Below are 18,065 nucleotides of genomic sequence, written 5' to 3' on the forward strand. Positions count from 1 at the left end.
TTATATTTAATAAAAGAAAGACGCTGTGGTTAATGTGCTCCATGTTTGGCCGTTTATTAATAGTTCAGTAGTGGGTGTGTCCAAACTCGTTCCACAGGCCACGCCCCCTTTCTGTGGGGAAACTCAACCTGTGTGCGCGTGCACGCTGCGCTCCGCACTAGGCCAGCTAACGCGGCTAAAACATTTACCTCAGGAAAGTCAGTGAAGTTCAGCGCGCTGAGCATGTAGACTCTAACTTCTATAACTCTAATTTCTTATGTACGCCGGTAGAGCAGCGCTGGGAGACCTGAATTAGAGAGGAAAGCGATTTATTAGTGTCCTGGTTAGAGAGAGATAGAGAGGGAGAGAGAGAGAGAGAGAGAGAGAAAGTGGTGACCTGACCTGAAAATGAACTGTTGATTTGGAACCGATGGAGAAGACACATAAACTGCTGCTGGGGATTTTTACAGGTGAGAAAATGTCCTTTCCCTACATTAACATAACTTAAATATTTATGCAGTAAATTGATTTATTATATAATCCTAGTCATAAATAAGTAAATAAATAAATATTTATGGTAGTTTCTGTGACCTATATTATCTATTACCTATATAATCTATTTCTAACCTTGGATATTTTATTAATATATACTCATATTGGAAGAAAGGATGTACTACTTGCATAAATAACCTTTGTGTTTTCTGTAAATTTAAGACAGGAAGCCCATTCGTACAGGTTAGGCCTAATAAGATGTAATACTGTGGATTATTCTGTGACATAATGAGAAATAGAACATACATGTTGTATAATGGTTTGAATTATACTGGTATGAATTGCAATTCATAGTAAGTTGTGCTGAGCGCTTTACTAACAAGGCATTTGTTCAGAATTTGGTTCTGAACAAAAGATTTACCACAGCAAAGGAGGAAATCAAGCAAGCAGCAGCTTCATACCTTCGGTGTATAACAATGTATGAGCATCAGCAATGTATAACAGCTTTTCTGGCAATGAATCATGGGTATTAACTCGCCTTTAATAGTTTGTAGCGGCAATCGGACGAATAAAACACATCTGAAATCAGAAAAAATCCACTTTTGCGGTGGAAAGATTAACTCTGCTTAAAACCTTAATTCCTTCCAAATTTCTTATTATTATATGCCTTGTACAAATGATCACACCAGCAAACAAGACAAGTTGAATTTTTAGATCGTAATACAAAATGTTGGTGAGATTCCTTTGGCCGATTGGACATATTTCATTGGTACACACCAGCAAGGTCCGTGTAACGTAGGGTAGTATTTAAAAGCTCAAAGAAATTCTCAAGCATGCAAAAAACACGTTCCTTTTGATTAGGAGGCCTGTGCTGTTTCCTGCACATGAATGAAAGCGGTAGGGAGTGGTGCAGTGTGGGTGTGTTAAAAAGTCTGTGTACCAAAATGCCTGCTGATAATCCAGGCCAGACTATTTTGTTTCCAAAAAAGTTTTAAGCGTGCTGTAACATTTACAACTTTTTCTTCCATATTTATTTGCCATTTGCTTAGTTTTGTTGCAGTGCTCCTGAGTTGCTTGTCTGATGCTCAATGGATGATTCCTTCAACTTTGGTGCACAATATTGTATAAAATTAAAGCTCGTTTCATGGAAATCCCAGTGGATGAGCAAATTCTAGTCAGTATAATGTATATGCATGTTTTGATTGACTGTGCTGCTGCCACAGTGGCTGATTTAGATAACTGTGTGAATGTGCAGGTGTTCTTAATAAAGAGGCCAGGAAATGTAGATTATGTAATCCTGTATTATTACATCTCACTAGGCATAATGTTCAGTAAAACAACTGTAATTCTAAATTACCTGTTTCTAAAGTGACACCCTGAGGCAACACTTTCTTTTTTTTATATCAACATCAACCGCACTTGAACAGACTGGATGTTTGACCGCACAAGTTTTCTTACAACTGCACACTGACTTACTCTCCGAGACAATGTACATAATTTCCTAAAATAAAAAAAAAAGCCTACTTTCAAAATGGTTATAGGTTTTCTTGACTGACAATCTTTAAACCGGCTTAGTATCCTTTTTCTGAAATGATAAACAACTTCATTTTGGCTGTTCTAAAGAAATTGAACTTCATTATAAAAATGGCAGAATAATAAATGAGAGGGAGCCGTTTATAGCAACTAAAGTGCAAGTAATAACAAGAAATAACTTGTTTTGTAGTTATTTCACAACATTATCTGTAACTAAAACTGTGTGACAGGCCCTTCTCTGATTTAACAAATATAAATAAATGTTGTCAATGGAAAGATGTTGTGTTGTTAGGGAAATAAAATACTATGAGAGACACTGTTATAGAAACCTATGAGCTCCAGGTGGGTAACAGTAACTGTACACAGTCACTGTATATTTGCCTATATCAGCACAGCACTGTGTTTTAATCCTACCTGCTGATTATTCAGTGGAGATGAAATATCAACTTTTTAAAACCTGTTTTCAGATTGCTGATTATATTCTGGATATTTATGGCATGCAATGTGGCCACTGCTAGCTTATTATCTGCTGCAGGAGAATGATGGCAAAAGTATTGCTAATTGGTGTTGCTCTTTATTCTGTCTCGCAGCCTCGAGTCCATTTCATTTAACTTGGACCTTTAGATATTGTGTTGAGGATTTATATGGATTATTGCTCAGACTGTGCCACCTTTTTTGTTTTTGCCTCGTAGTTGCCCTATGCAAATACTCGCAGGCTGAATGGAACACAACGAGGGACGCGGCGAATAAGACCGTGTCCTGTGGTCCCCATGACAACAGCAGCAACTGCACAGGTAAATATCCTGGTCTCGTACCTCCCTGTTCATTTGCAATTATCTGCTCCAGACTTGGCACTTTGAGCCAGTGCTTTCACTCTTTTGCTGATCGATTCCTATACAGTGGAAAGCAAAGTACATTTTGACATATTGTTCAAATAATGCCTAGTCATTTATTTTTATAATTTCTCTTTATTATAAAGGCTGTATCATACAATCTTCCCCCCAGAGTCCTAGCTCATGTTATAAGATGTGTGAAATGAGTATCCTAACTAGTGTTTATTTTGATAAGGATTCTTGTGTAGAGTTGTATAAATATTATGTGATGGTTGTAATAATAAAAAAAAAATGTATACCCTTAACTTAAAGTTTTATAAAGTTACTTGGAAATACACAAGAGAATGCTTTATTTCCTTCCTTTAATATTTTCGCAGCGGACAGTTTACACTTTTCCAGATAGCTGTAAGATTTTGTATTTCGTTCATTAATGGGTAACATGCATTCGGTTTACTCCAAGCAGTATTAACTGGTTTGTTTTTTGTGTGTACATTTACATAAACACACGCGAACAGACTCTTACCTGAGTGAAATACTGGTAATAATTTATGTGTGCTTCACTTGAATTGAATGCACTTTTAATACATTTATATTCTGCTGCCTGGTTTCGATTCCCGGTCAGGGAACCTTCCCCAGCTATTAGAGTTGCACAAGCCAGTGCACTCTTAGTGCCGGTCCCAAGCCCGGATAAATGGGGAGGGTTGCGTTAGGAAGGGCATCCAGCGTAAAAACATGCCAAATCAAACATGCGGATCATGAATACTATCCCTAATGGGAGAAGCCGAAAGAAAGTTAACCATATGCAGTCTTCATACCTGACCACTCGCCTACATTATAAATCCTTGTCAAAGTCTACAAGCAAAACAAAGGGTGAAGCAAAATGTTACAGGTGTGCATTAAATTAAAAAATTACCTGAATTATTATAGTCAGAGAGAATAAATGGAATAAGCAAGTGTTTAATATTAGTGCTGTGATTAAAAACGTACTTAAATTTAATCCCTAAATACTAAACAAATGTGGACTGAATGTGTGAAATGTATTAATGTACCAGGTTAGTCATAGCTGCAGGCGTCGTCTCGCTTAAAACCAGTAACCTATTATGCTTAGAGCACATTTATCAACACTGGTTTTCACCCAGAAGTGATTAATTATTTAATCAGTAGTTAATATTTTGACTTTGGAAGGACAAACTGAGCTTATATATGATTAAAACTTCATATTAAGTAGTGGTTATTAACGCACAGAAATTTGTCATTTGTCAATCATTCACAAATTGAACTCGGATGCCAAAATGTAAGAATAATAAATAAAAAAAAAAAGATTTGAACAATTTGCTAGTTATGCTAGTGAGCCATAGCTGATCTCGTAGCAAAAAAGTGTCACCTGGCAGGGATCACTGCATAATAATACCTGAAAGCATGCATATAATATAAGAGCTAGTCGTCCTACAATGAGCTAGCCTATCATATTGCAATCATTGATGCCACAGTAATCAGATCCTGCGACATTCATCCTTCAAGTCTTTAGTATTAAAAGCTTCAGGTTTCACAATGTTATATTTTTCAAATTAACATACAAACTACAAATCAGGCTTGAATTTAAAGGAAAACGGAAAAGCACTTATGTGAGCTTTACTTTTAGAGAACTGTGCCAAAAATGATTTTATTATACCGACAAATTTCCATTCACTTTGGCATCATCATGTAATTGTTTCTCCTGCACAGAAATAAAGTATGTCCCGCAGTGGAGCGGCCATTTCTCAAACTGTCCCGATCAGTACATGCATTACTGTGTCCATGGGATGTGCCGTTTTGTGGAGGAGCAGAACACGCCCACCTGCAGGTAATCCGTGATTCGACTCCTACCTTAGAACAGGTTTATACCTGAAACTCAAATACACATGCCTAGCGATTTTATAGTCTGCTTTTTCATTCTGCTTTTGTCATTGTTTAGTAACTCTTGCATTCTTCTGCATTTTTTCTTCTTCTTCTGCATTCTTTATACTGTGGGAACTGATCTCTTTCCTGCTTATTACACAGATGTGAAAGTGGATACATCGGTGCCAGGTGCGAATATTTGGATCTCGGCTGGTTGGTGGGTGAACGGAGGGAAATAGTCATCATTAGCATTATATCTGGACTGGTCATTCTCCTTCTCATCATTGTCTTTATATGCATCTGTGCACAGTGAGTCTGCATGCCACAAACATTTATCTTTATTAGTGTAGTAAACATATTTTTACAACGTGCCTCATGTTCTTGTCAGACATCAGATGCTGGGGTCATTGACAAAAAGGTTTACATAAAACTGCTGATCTGTAGCTTTGTTTACTGTTTATCACATAAATATAACCAATTTTTTTTTAGCAACAATCTAATCTGAATGGTGCATTCCTCTCGTCTCATATTTATATTTATGAAAAGACAGAGCAGTAAATCATTGTCTGTCAATAAATATTTTTATTTATTATTATTTCCTCCAAAACAGCCGTTTTTTTTGCTGATCACATTCGACAGTGTGGTGCTTCATGTAATCCGATTAAATGTGGCCAGTATTGATCTGTATATATATGCAGGCTGTTGGTATTCAGTAGATCCTAGTCAGTCCACATATTTGTGTTTAATTCCAGCTCCAATCACATTAGAGGCTGATACCGAGGGTTTAGAATGCTGATATTCCGGTTTATAGGGGTTGGAAACAGGAATATGTGGTGATTATTGGTCCTGGCTCAGGACTAGATTAATTACATCATTCATTTATTCAGATTCACAGAGTCTAATCAGTGAAACTTACCAAAAATAAGCATGAAACTATTGCATTAGTTGGTTTCTAACAAGCTTTTTAATTAGCATTGCAGTCAAATTAAACTAAGGTTTTTGTCTCTTATTTGCATATCATATACGCATGAATCTGAGAAGCCACTAATTTACAGAAGCAATCTTTAAAATATTGTATGAAATGAATATAAACATAAATTAACATACTATTTCAGTTAAACCCACTACTAGTTTCCTCTAATGTTTTAAACCAATACAATTCTTGATGGCCTTAAAATTTGTTTAAATAAATTTACTTATATTAGATATACAGTGATGAACTTGTCATGATTCTGTTTGATTTTTAATACTGCCTTAATGAGCCACAATTTAATTCGGTTTTCAAAAAAATATTTAGAAAAAAATCTAATGGAAAAAAAGAATCAAAATCAAGAGGGAAAAAATAGGACTCATTTTATTTCTATATAATAATCAAATGCATTTTGGTCTTTTATAAAGCTTAATAAATCATACAAAGGTTAAATAGTGTAAACACAATTTACTCATTTACAAATTATTTTTTTAAATACCTCAATACATCAAATTTATGAATTCTCGCCAAAGGCTAATTAAATAAACAAAGTCATCAAACTGGGGAAATGATGACTGAAATGTGTTGAGCTTCACAGCAGCATCTGGAAATAGAGCTCCATCGATGTCTAAATTGTCCGAGCTCTACAGCTTTCTTCTAGCGCAGCTTAGATCGCAGGAACAAGGAGCTGATATAAATAGATCATGTAGCAGTGTAACTAGCGCATGTTCTCTGTATTTAATATGTAGCACAGTTTGAGACATCTGGTGTTTAACCAGTGCAATTGCATTAGACGGACAATAATAAAATTGTATATACCCAATACGAATTGCGTATTCCCATGAAGCAGCTCAGCAAAGCAAAATTGCACCCAGAACTAATATGCATATTATTCACATAATCCACATACTAATTTTAAATGATGCGTATCATGGAGATTATTAATTTGTGTGAAATGTGTTACATATTATATTTACATGCATTTTAAAATCTATATGAATGTGATTTACATTATAGAATAAAATAATTGTCAACAGTTCAGTTCATCTGAATACAATCTAAACCAGGGGTCACCAACGTGGTGCCTGCGGGCACCAGGTAGCTCGCAAGGACAACATGAGTAGCCCGCCGGCATTTTCCAAAAATAGCTTTCATACTAGTTTCCTACTTTGTTAAATCATTATATATATATTATAATTATTATGATCAGTGTCTTTACATAGATGAATATCATTAATTATTAATAATAACATATAATAAAAGGTAAATTGAGCAAATTTGTTATTTCAGATCAAACTGAAAACTGTGTGTATTAAACTGGTAGCCCTTCACATTAATCGGTATCCAAGAAGTAGCTCTTAGTTTCAAAAAGGTTGGTGACCCCTGATGTAGACTGTGCACTACACTGAGCAAAAATCCAATGCTTACTTTTCTCAGCAGAAGGCTTTATCGGAAAAAGAGAAGAAAACAAAAGGAAAGGGGTGAAATGGAGCGGTTGAACACACTAAATACAAACGAAGGTTTACCTGATATTAGAGACGTTGCTGACACAAACACAGTATGAGGTGAGTATTTCTACCTCAAATACATATTGCCCATTCAATAATGTTCACCAGGTTCGGGTCAAATAACCACAAACAAAAATATATTCAGAAACCTGATGTTTATTATATATAATATATATGCTGCCCGTGCAAAAAATGTCACACACTTTAATATTTTGTTGGACTGCCTTTAGCTTTGATTCGCCATGGTATCGTTTCGATAAGCTTCTGCAATGTCACAACATTGGTTACCGTCCAGAGTTGCAGTAATTTTTCACCAACATCTTGTATTGATGATCAGACCGCTGCACATCCCAAACATTTGCAATTGGGTTAAGGTCTGGACTCTGTGGTGGAAAAACCATGTGTGAAATTGATCTCTCATGCTTCCTGAACCACTCTTTCACAATTTGAGCCCGGTGATTCCTGGCATTGTCCTCTTGGAATATGCCCATGCCATCAGGGAGAAAAAAAAATCCATTGATGGAATAACCTGGTCATTCAGTATATTCATGTAGTCAGCTGACCTCATTCTTTGGACACACAACGTTGCTGAACCGAGACCTGAACAACTGCAGCATCCCCAGATCATAGCACTTCCCCCACAGGCTTGTACGGTAGATACTAGGCATGAGTGCTGCCTCTCTTCTTACCCCGATGCACCCATCACACTGGAAAAGGGGTAAGTCTGGACTCATCAGACCACATGATCTTCTTCCTTTGCTCCAGATCTTTATGCTCCCTAGCAAATTGAAGCTTAGTCCCAAACCTTTGAGTTCTCTTCGCATTGTGCGTGTGGAAATGCTCTTACTTTCACTATTAAACATAGCCGTAAGTTCCACTGTTGGTTTTTTAAGATTTGATTACACCAAACATTTAAGTGATCAACAATCACAATCATTCAAGATTATTTTCAAGCCACATTTCTTTCTTGCTTTATTGTTGTGCAGCAATTCTGGGACTTTTAAAGCCCTGCCATGTCCACACGACATGAATCTCCTACCTCGTAAGCTCAGTTGAAATCCATCTATTAGATGAATGAATGGCAGCAGTAACCATGTTTCCATTCCGTAAATGGACAATGAATGTGATCCCCACTGAGCCACGTTAACAGCAGGAGGGCACCGTTTCAGGCTCTAAAAGGAAACCATCTGCATAATGTCAACAACTCTAGAGCATGTCTACTGCGGTGGGCATTATGTTCATACCCCATCACATCTGGCCACAATAATACGGACTATTTGCTTTTTCTCTCTCCGGATTGTACGTGGGTGTTTATTTACGTGGGTCTTTATCTAGCTGTCTGTTTATCTGTTAATCTAACTATTTATTCAGCTTTATATATTTACTTATTTTTTTGCCCAGCAGGAATACTAATTGCATTTTAACCTGACATTTCTATACCTTTACAGATCCACATCTGCTGATCGATAAAACAAATACAAACTCGGGTCAGAATAAGAAAATAATATTTAATGCACCAGTTCCTGGTCTTTATTTGAATACCTCAATCAGATTTTATGGTTTATCAATTGTCAGAATATTTGGGAAATCCTAGTAGTAGGAGCTTTTTTATCATGCTGTTAATGTCGACATGCTTTGATGAATCCTATAACCTCTGAAAAATCTTGCAGGAATTGCACATTTCCCCAGTGTGTTTGTTGTCAGGGTGACAAGTCAATTTTGGTCATTTTTGATAATTAGAGAGGTTATCGGTCACTGCTGGCAGGTCACTGTAGAGGATGTCCACTCTGTCAGGCATTGCTGCTTTAAAAAAAAAAATGACTTGTGTATCGTTTTTTTTTTTTTTTTCCCAATCTTTTAAATATTTGGAATGAGTTCTTTTTTTAAAAGGCTATTCAGAAGTCCTGTTATAATGTACTGGAGTCTGGAAGCAGATAGATTCAAGCCACCACATTGGTGGTGTACAAAAAACACATATACCTTTTTATATAAAGCAGAAGTTCTCTTGTTCTCTTAACATTAAAGTCTGAGATGTTATTCTACTTATAGCACAATGATTTGAGAATGATTACACCTTTATAGTTACATTTGTTATAGAACAGCCACAAGCTATTTAGTTTTTATGATAATTGATATTGCTTATATTATAGCAGCTACTACAAAAATTAGACCAAAAGGGAAAAGATAAAATGCAGCTGGTCAGAAATCATAAATTCCTCTGTCCTAAAGAGCTAGGATGCAAAACTGAAACTGCATTAATCTTACTGTCCTGTCTGTCTGCTGCTCACAGTATGCACACATCAGAATTAACATGAACATTGAATGAGGAAAAACAAGTAGAACTCTGCAGCAGTGGTTTCGATGGGAGAAGTCATGCCATGTTTCTTACTAATTTGTATAACCTAAATACCACTGAACATGATTGGAACAATGCCTAAATGTAATCGTTTCATCACTGCAGTAGGAAGGATAAATCCATACAAATCCTACATTTAATCTTTAACTTTTGAGATATTGAACAAGCAAGAACTTCCAACAAGCAACTCGTTGCCTAGTAGCAAAACTGAACAGAAAGAGGGAGAACTGAGTGGTTAAACTTTTGTAGATATAAACAGCAGATGACCTGAATAGATTTTGGAAATAATCCAAACAATGTCACAGCAAGGTAAAATGTCAAATTTTTCTTCACTGGTCTCTTTTTTATAAGGTACATAATATAAGACACACAAAATATTAATAGAAGGACTGCTTTTGTTTTCCCCCCTTCATTTACAGAATTAATCCGTGTGAAATATGCTTGTGTTTGTTTGTTCTATGATTTAAAACTTGCATTGGCAGAGTAGCAAAGCAAACACCTTCCTTCCAAGGAATTTTTCTCTTTGCAATGTCTTCATATCCACATAAGAGGTTGCAGCTTTACACTAACTGCTCGTAACAACGGAGCATTTCCTGAGAAACGTCGGACCATGCCTATTATAGGATTGAACCATTTGTTTGAAATTGTGGTGGTATCATGGAAAATCATGGCTGTATTTGTGTGGATGGTGTACATGCATCAAGTTGTCCTTGATTTTTTATTTTTCAATTTTTTTCAATTTTTTTTTTTTAGATTTTTACACTTGAGTTTTTAGTATACTTGCCTTTAAAGCATTTGGTTGTTCTGTAGCCATATGGCTATGCAATAATAATCTTACTGTCCAAATATGTTGCTCCCTAATTTATATTATATTGAGAGTAAATGGTAATTGTTATTTTTTAATAATAAAGTAATTATAAAGTAGGTCTGAAATATAAATGGGGATAATACAAAAAATACATGCAATAACAGACACAAAAAAAAGTAAATATTTTGGGTGCAAACTCTTTGCTTAAAAATTGTTTCGGGTACACTGAATTTTATAAGGTAATTGACTAGTAAATTTTAATGAGCATGTTGAAAAATGCTGACTGCTCTTCTAGATTTTTGTCAAACTTGCTTTTTTTTTTTTTTTTTTGTTCCCAGAAAGCAAACTCCAAAAGCATCTATACACCTCTATAACTTCTAAAGCCATTATAACTGCCTTAGAGTTTCCATATTCTCATGTGAAATATGCAACTGCATGATCTGATTTTTTTACACCACTTTTTGATTAAATGTCACACACCACATACTACATATCTGGTCTGGTCATCAAAATCACCTTTTTGTTTTCCCTGCCAGATAAGCCTTTTAGGAATTAAGCAATCTTCTCAAGATGTGTGCTTTTGTGGTTGGTTATTTTCAGCATGTCCTGAAGTATTTTATTCTTCCTATCTAAGTTGACAACTATTGCTATTTCTGTGCCCTCAAGAATGACCACCTGTTATCCTTTTATAGTTTATTATTTATATTATTACAGCAATAAAGAAGAATGTCCTCACTGAAACATTCGTTTCTCTTTATTGGAATAAGACATAAAAAGGAAAGCACACAGCCTGCCAGTGGTTAACTCTGCCCTGTAGAATTTTCTGTGTCGAAAAAGGTTAAATTTACAGCTTAAAATCTTGACTGATGCGAAGTTCTGACACAGTTTATTAATAGCTTTAAATTATCTGGAACATTTGGCATGGTGTTTGTGAATAAGCTGTTACTATAAAACAAGAATGCATTATACAAGCGTATTCTTTATAAACCTGTAATTTACATTTGTACTGTCAAAACTGCTTAAACCTTTGACCAATCAGAGTTCAAAATTTTTCAAGTGCTTCTCTCCAACAGCATGAACCATTGTATGTTCTTCCATACTTAATGATGAAAAAGCGCATTTACATTTTTAACTGAAAAGGGCAACTCTGTTTTTCCATTTGTAATAATGCAAACCCACTGTGTATTCTTTTGTAGAGCTGTAAAGCCAGTCTACAGAGAGTTCTCCTGCTGGACAGGAAGACACCTGCCTGAATAATGAACCCGAAGGCCTTTAAATGGACCCAAAGGATTCAACGTGTGATCCACCGCCAGACTTTATTATAAGTCAGCTGCAATTGGGAATGATTGCAAAGGCAGGAAGGTAACCAGGAAAAGACAGTGTGTTGTGTACTTTTTGTCCAGGCTTTAACACCAGCAGCAGTGAATTTCAAATGTTATAGGCACAGGAGCAAGAATCTCTGTTCCTCGTTTAACAAGACAGATTTACAGCTTAAATGAACAGTCAACTGTAGCATGGATTTTTAAAAGGCGGTAATAGTATACAAGCAGATTCTATTGTATAAGGACGATTACTTGTTTGCAGTTAAAAAAAAAAAAAAAGAAAAAAAGTCTATTAAAAAGTATATAATATAGTGAATTGACCTGACATGTCTCATTGTGATTATGATAAAACAAATGCAACATAATCGAGCCAACAACAACATATTTGTTTAACTCCATGAACTCATGTAACGCTTGATACTGTCTTCTACTGGCAGATCATTGGACTTTATTTAAGAACTGCTGAGCAAAATGTTGTATAGCGGCCTGATCGTCCTGCATTTCTTTTAATATCACAATAATACATATGACCCAAAACAGTGTGCAATGAGAATAAAATACATATTGCATCATTCAAAGGCAGTTACCTCAGAATTAAGATAAGTTGCTGCACTTTTTGATTTCAAAGAATTTCTATATTTCTATATTCTACTTTGTTATAACACAATACACTGGTCTATTTATTGCCTAAAATATGTAAAATATTAAATAATTATATTCTGTTAATGTAGTGTTGTGTTGTTTTCCTTGCTATGTAGATAAAAAGTTCCAGTAAAGTTTAATCAATCATGAATTAAGCATTTATTGCCATGTGTTTACTTGTTTGCATGGATGTTATTGAATCCTTTCATACACGGAGTATCAATTCCACTGCTGATAAAGTTGTTTAAAACCCGGCTATTGTTACAAAGAGAAAAAAGAGATTGCGGATGCCACACCCGATTACAAACTAACTTTGGTATGCAGTTTCCATTTTCATAAGGTATACAGTGCCTTGCAAAAGTATTGCCCCCCCTTGGCATTTTTCCTATTTTGTTGCCTTACAACTTGGAATTAAAATTGCTTTTTATTTGGAGTTCATGTAATGGACATACACAAAATAGTCCAAATTGGCGAAGTGAAATAAAAAAAATAACTTGTTTCAAAAAATTCAAAAAAATAAATAACGGAAAAGTGGTGCGTGCATATGTATTCACTCCCTTTGCTATTAAGCCTAAGATCTAAATGAGATCTGGTGCAACCAATTACCTTCAGAAGTCATGTAATTACTTAGATTGCACACAGGTGGACTTTATTTAAGTGTCACATGATCTCAGTATATATATATATATATATACATACACACACACACACACACACCTGTTCTGAAAGGCCCCAGAGTCTGCAACACCACTAAGCAAGGAGCACCACCAAGCAAGCGGCACCATGAAGACCAAGGAGCTCGCCAAACAGGTCAGGGCAAGAGAGGGCCGCCCACCAAAACTCACGGACCAGGCAAGGAGGGAATTAATCAGAGAGGCAACAAAGAGACCAAAGATAACCCTGAAGGAGCTGCAAAGCTCCACAGTGGAGATTGGAGTATCTGTCCATAGGACCATTTTAAGCCATACACTCCACAGAGCTGGGCTTTACGGAAGAGTGGCCAGAAAAAAGCCATTGCTTAAAGAAAAAAATAAGCAAAAACGTTTGGTGTTCGCCAAAAGGCATGTGTGAGACTCCCCAAACATATGGAAGAAGGTACTCTGGTCAGATGAGACTAAAATTTAGCTTTTTGCCCATCAAGGAAACCGCTATGTCTGGCGCAAACCCAACACCTCTCATCACCCCGAGAACACCATCCCCTCAGTGAAGCATGGTGGTGGCAGCATCATGCTGTGGGGATGTTTTTCATCAGCAGGGACTGGGAAACTGGTCAGAATTAAAGGAATGATAACTGGTGCTAAATACAGGGAAATTCTTTAGGGAAACCTGTTTGTCTTCCAGAGATTTGAGACTGGGATGGGGGTTCACCTTCAAGCAGGACAATGACCCTAAGCATACTGCTAAAGCAACACTCGAGTGGTTTAAGGGGAAACATTTAAATGTCTTAGAATGGCCTAGTCAAAGCCCAGACCTCAATCCAATTCAGAATCTGTGGTATATAAAGATTGCTGTACACCAGCGGAACCCATCCAACTTGAAGGAGCTGGAGCAGTTTTGCCTTGAAGAATGGGCAAAAATCCCAGTGGCTAGATGTGCCAAGCTTATAGATACATACCCCAAGAGACTTGCAGCTGTAATTGCTGCAAAAGGTGGCTCTACAAAGTATTGACTTTGGGGGGGGGGGGGGTGAATAGTTATGCACGCTCAAGTTTTCTGTTTTTTTGTCTTATTTCTTGTTTGTTTCACAATAAAACATATTTTGCATCTTCAAAGTGGTAGGCATGTTGTGTAAATCAAATGATACAAACCCCCCAAAAAATCAATTTTAATTCCAGGTTTTAAGACAACAAAATAGGAAAAACGCCAAGGGGGGTCAATACTTTTGCAAGGCACTGTATTAACCTGTGTTCCACCTGCTTTGTCCGATGTCTTGGCTGTAATAATGTTTGCGTGTTTGTGAGTGGAAACATTTTAACATTTTGTCACATATAAGCAGCTAAATAGTGTCTGCTGCAATTTTTTGTTTGAACAGAGTAATGCAGAGCACTTAATTTATTGTCAAAACATAAATTCACCTTATCAGGACGTTTGGTCCTGAAGTGAAAATTACGAACGTTGGGGTGATGTGATGAAGCACCCTAGTAACTTTCCAATAGTCACATTTTATTATTTATTAATAAACATCAACCAAAATAAATCTATTTAGGAAACTCTCTAGTTACAGCTGTACCTCTGACTGTTACAAAGTGCTTACACTCGAGACTCCTTGCATAAATGTTAAATAAACATCACTTTATCCACAATTACATGCTTTAATCTGTATATGTGGAGCTTCCAGCACACAAGTTTAAGTAGATATGTTGTTTTAGAGATGATAAAGCATTAAAATGAGCATTAGTATAAACTGTTAATGTTTATTAGCTAAACTTCTAAACAGAAGAAAAAAAACAAACAAAAAACACCATTACTTTTGAGATCATTTGCTAGTTGGTCATTGATCTATTTAGCATAACGCAGAGTATTGGGACACCTGACTTTTCCCCTGCCATTTGTAGTTCTTACCCAAAATCTTATCACAAAGTTGCAGGCACTCAATTGTTGTATATTTGGATGTAGTAGCAATAAATCATCCCTTTACTTGAACTAAAAAAACCTGTTCCAGCTGTTCCTGTTCCAGTGCCCCTGTACACAAATCAAGCGCCATAAAGATATGATTCACAAGGGCAGGAGTGTAAGAGCTCTGACCTCAAACCCATTGAACACCTTTGGGATGAATTGAAATGCTGACCGAACCTTAGGCCTCCTCACCCTACACGAACACCCTTTTGGCTAAATAAACACAAATCTCCACAACCACACTCCAAAATCTGGTGAAACATCTTCCCAAATAAGTGGCGATCATTAAAATGGCAAACGGGGACGAAATGTGGAATAAGATGTTCAAGAAGCATATACACATTTTTATGGTCAGGTGTTCACAAACTTTTGTCCATGTACTTTTGTTTTCTCCCACAATACAGACAATTTGAAAATGGCAATTATCCTACAACACATGTCTTTGGACTAGTGGAGGAAACCGGAGTACCCGGAGCAAACCCCTGAATAGCTAGTCTTATTTGTGTTTATTTGCGGATTTATTTCAGATTGCATTCTTTTAGGTCATTAATATGGAATGACAAAGGTTTATCCCCACAAAATGTTCTCTAAATTGGCAAGTGGAATTAACATAAATAACCTATTTATACATCACAGCTTTTTAATTTTATCAGCAGTCATAGCATTTAAAGCCGATCTGTCGAGACGGTCAACTTCCATGTAAATTTACACAAACTCAGTCAAATGTTTTTCTATTATAAGTTCTGGATTTTTATTTTCACCAAAAAACATGATTTTCATCAACACAGCATATTTAAAGATATTTTACATATTTGACTCCGCACAGGAGTACAAGGAGATGCGGCAGCAGGTGAAGAGGGATGTGGCGAAAGCCAAGGAAAAGGCATATGAGGAGCTGTATGAGAAGTTGGACACTAAGGAAGGAGAAAAGGATTTGAGGAAAAGACAGAAGGTGGAGCTGAGGGCAGCAGAACTAAAGATGAGGTTTTCATTGGGAGTGACGAGGATGGACAGGATTAGAAATGAGTTAATTAGAGGGACAGCGCATGTAGGACGTTTTGGAGACAAGGTGAGGGAGGTGAGATTGATATGGTTTGGACATGTACAGAGGAGCATGGAGAGGAACATGGGGTATATTGGTAAGAGAATGCTGAGGATGGAGCCACTAAGAACGAGAATAAGAGGAAGACCAAGGAGGAGGTTTATGGATGTGGTGAGGGAAGACATGCAGGTGGTTGGTTTGAAAGAGGCAGAGAGAGGACAGGGGGTACGGAGACGGATGATTTGCTGTTGTGACCTCTAATGGGAGCAGCCAAAAGACGAAGATTAATGTGACCGACTAAAATATATTTCCAGCAAACTGTACTAATAGAAAACATTGGGTTGGTAACTGTAATGAAGCATGTACACTTCTATAAATATACCACAAAAATCATGCTTGAGAAAAGCAGCAAAGGTTTCCATGACCTGCATCAGGACCTGGAAGATTGCTTCAGATTCTTAAAATCTGATGTATGAGAGCTCTTTAGCGTTTTTGTTACGATGCTGATGGCCTCTGAGTAATGAACCAAAACCTTACAAGCTAAATCAGCCAATATATGTATTCTAAACATACCACAATTATTTCAACTATAGTTTGTGGACACCTGACCATGTATGTGCTTTTTAAACACCCTTTTCAACATCAGGTCCCCATTTGCTGTTATAATAACCTCCACTCTTCTGGAAAAAGGTTCCAATAAGTTTGAGTGTGCATGTGAAGATTTGTGCTCATTTAACCACCAGGGCATCATAATGATGTAAGGTGAGGAGGCATGGGTTAATAGGGTAGAAGTCAGCGCTCTATATCAGGCCAATAATGACTATACACTTCAACCAACGTAAACCTATATGATCATGGAACTGGCTCTGTGTGCAGACTGGAAAAGGTTTGGGTTTAAGTGAAGGGAAATTGAATGACACTGAACCTTAAGACACATCCTGTTTAATTGTGTGCCTCCAAATTTGTGGTAACAAATAGGGCAGTGGTTCTCAAAGTGTGGGGCATGCTCCTCTAGTGGTGAATAAAGACATGACAGTTGGGGTGCAATGAACCCTAGGACTGATATAATTTGTTTGTGTTCTTTATTCATCATTTATGATTTTCTCAATTAAAATAGTGTATACACTCAAAGCAACCACAAACAATTAGGTCATTAATACCTACCTAACACGACTACACTTTTATTTTCTCAAATTCTTGAACTTAATACTATTTGATGTTATTGATTTAGAACTTGATACTGTATTTCAATGAATTTGACATTTTTAAATGTGAACTATTTAGTTACTATTTTATGGGGAGATTATAGGAAGGTAGATTTTCAAGCCCCACCTGTCCTCAAAGAGGGGAATGGCAAGGGGGAATTACGGAAAGATCCACATATGGCTGGAAAGTTCAGGTGTCCCAATACTTTTGTCCATATAGTGTATATCTGACATTACTCTCCTCTGTTAGTCTTACCAGTCAAAGATAGAGAGCTGCGTATCTTGGACAGCAGTAACAGCTGTTCACACATACCCCCTTGTCAGTTGCACTAGTGAAACTTAGCTGTTTAATTTTTTTGGGTTTTTGTGAATCATTTATTAGGTTTCTTGTGTCTCTAATGATGATTTTTTTCAATTAGAAAACAGATAACTAGGCAACTATTCCTCCAACACGAAAACACCATATGGTGTCAATGAATTTTGCATATGCTGACACTACCTAATGCAGTAAGAAAGCCTTTGTGTGTTTGCAGTGTCCTGAAGTTGACGTGCACCCGAGTTTGGATTACATTTCTGTGCCTCGGGTCATGTTGCTAAGTGAGACGACGCAGCAAGATGACACTCCCTCCAGTTTACTGCTTTGCTTTTTGTCCTTTGTGTCTATAGTGCTATTAAACCCAAAGCTAGCTGATAAAACACTTTGAAGTGCAGTGGATTTGCGAGCTGCTCTTATTGCTCCGGAGTCTTTCAAGTGAGCGATTTTTCACACCAAACCTGGCTGTAAATAGCTCCCACTGTAAAGATTCCTCTTTCAACATGAATCTGGTACACACAGGAGTGCTTTACAACTGCTGCACCTTGTTTGTGCGTGTCCTAGCAAA

At 36.8% G+C, this 18,065-nt stretch overlaps 1 protein-coding gene across 2 annotated transcripts; it reads left to right on the forward strand.

The window, feature by feature from the left end:
• The first annotated feature begins 76 nt into the window (after positions 1–76).
• Positions 77–12,476, forward strand: btc (betacellulin, epidermal growth factor family member). Of its 2 annotated transcripts, none has more exons than XM_083565297.1 (6): positions 77–449; positions 2,697–2,798; positions 4,563–4,680; positions 4,878–5,024; positions 7,123–7,250; positions 11,554–12,476. In XM_083565297.1, the coding sequence occupies exons 1-5, from the start codon at positions 410–412 to the stop codon at positions 7,247–7,249; spliced, it is 534 nt and encodes a 177-aa protein (XP_083421423.1). In that variant the 5' UTR covers positions 77–409; the 3' UTR covers position 7,250; positions 11,554–12,476. The 2 variants fall into 2 exon arrangements, with proteins under 2 accessions (XP_083421423.1, XP_083421424.1); XM_083565298.1 differs by having other exon boundaries at positions 78–449; positions 7,126–7,250.
• The last annotated feature ends 5,589 nt before the right edge of the window (positions 12,477–18,065 follow it).

Source organism: Silurus aristotelis (assembly GCF_946808225.1).
Source record: "Silurus aristotelis genome assembly, chromosome: 16".
In the NCBI taxonomy this organism is placed as follows: domain Eukaryota; kingdom Metazoa; phylum Chordata; class Actinopteri; order Siluriformes; family Siluridae; genus Silurus; species Silurus aristotelis.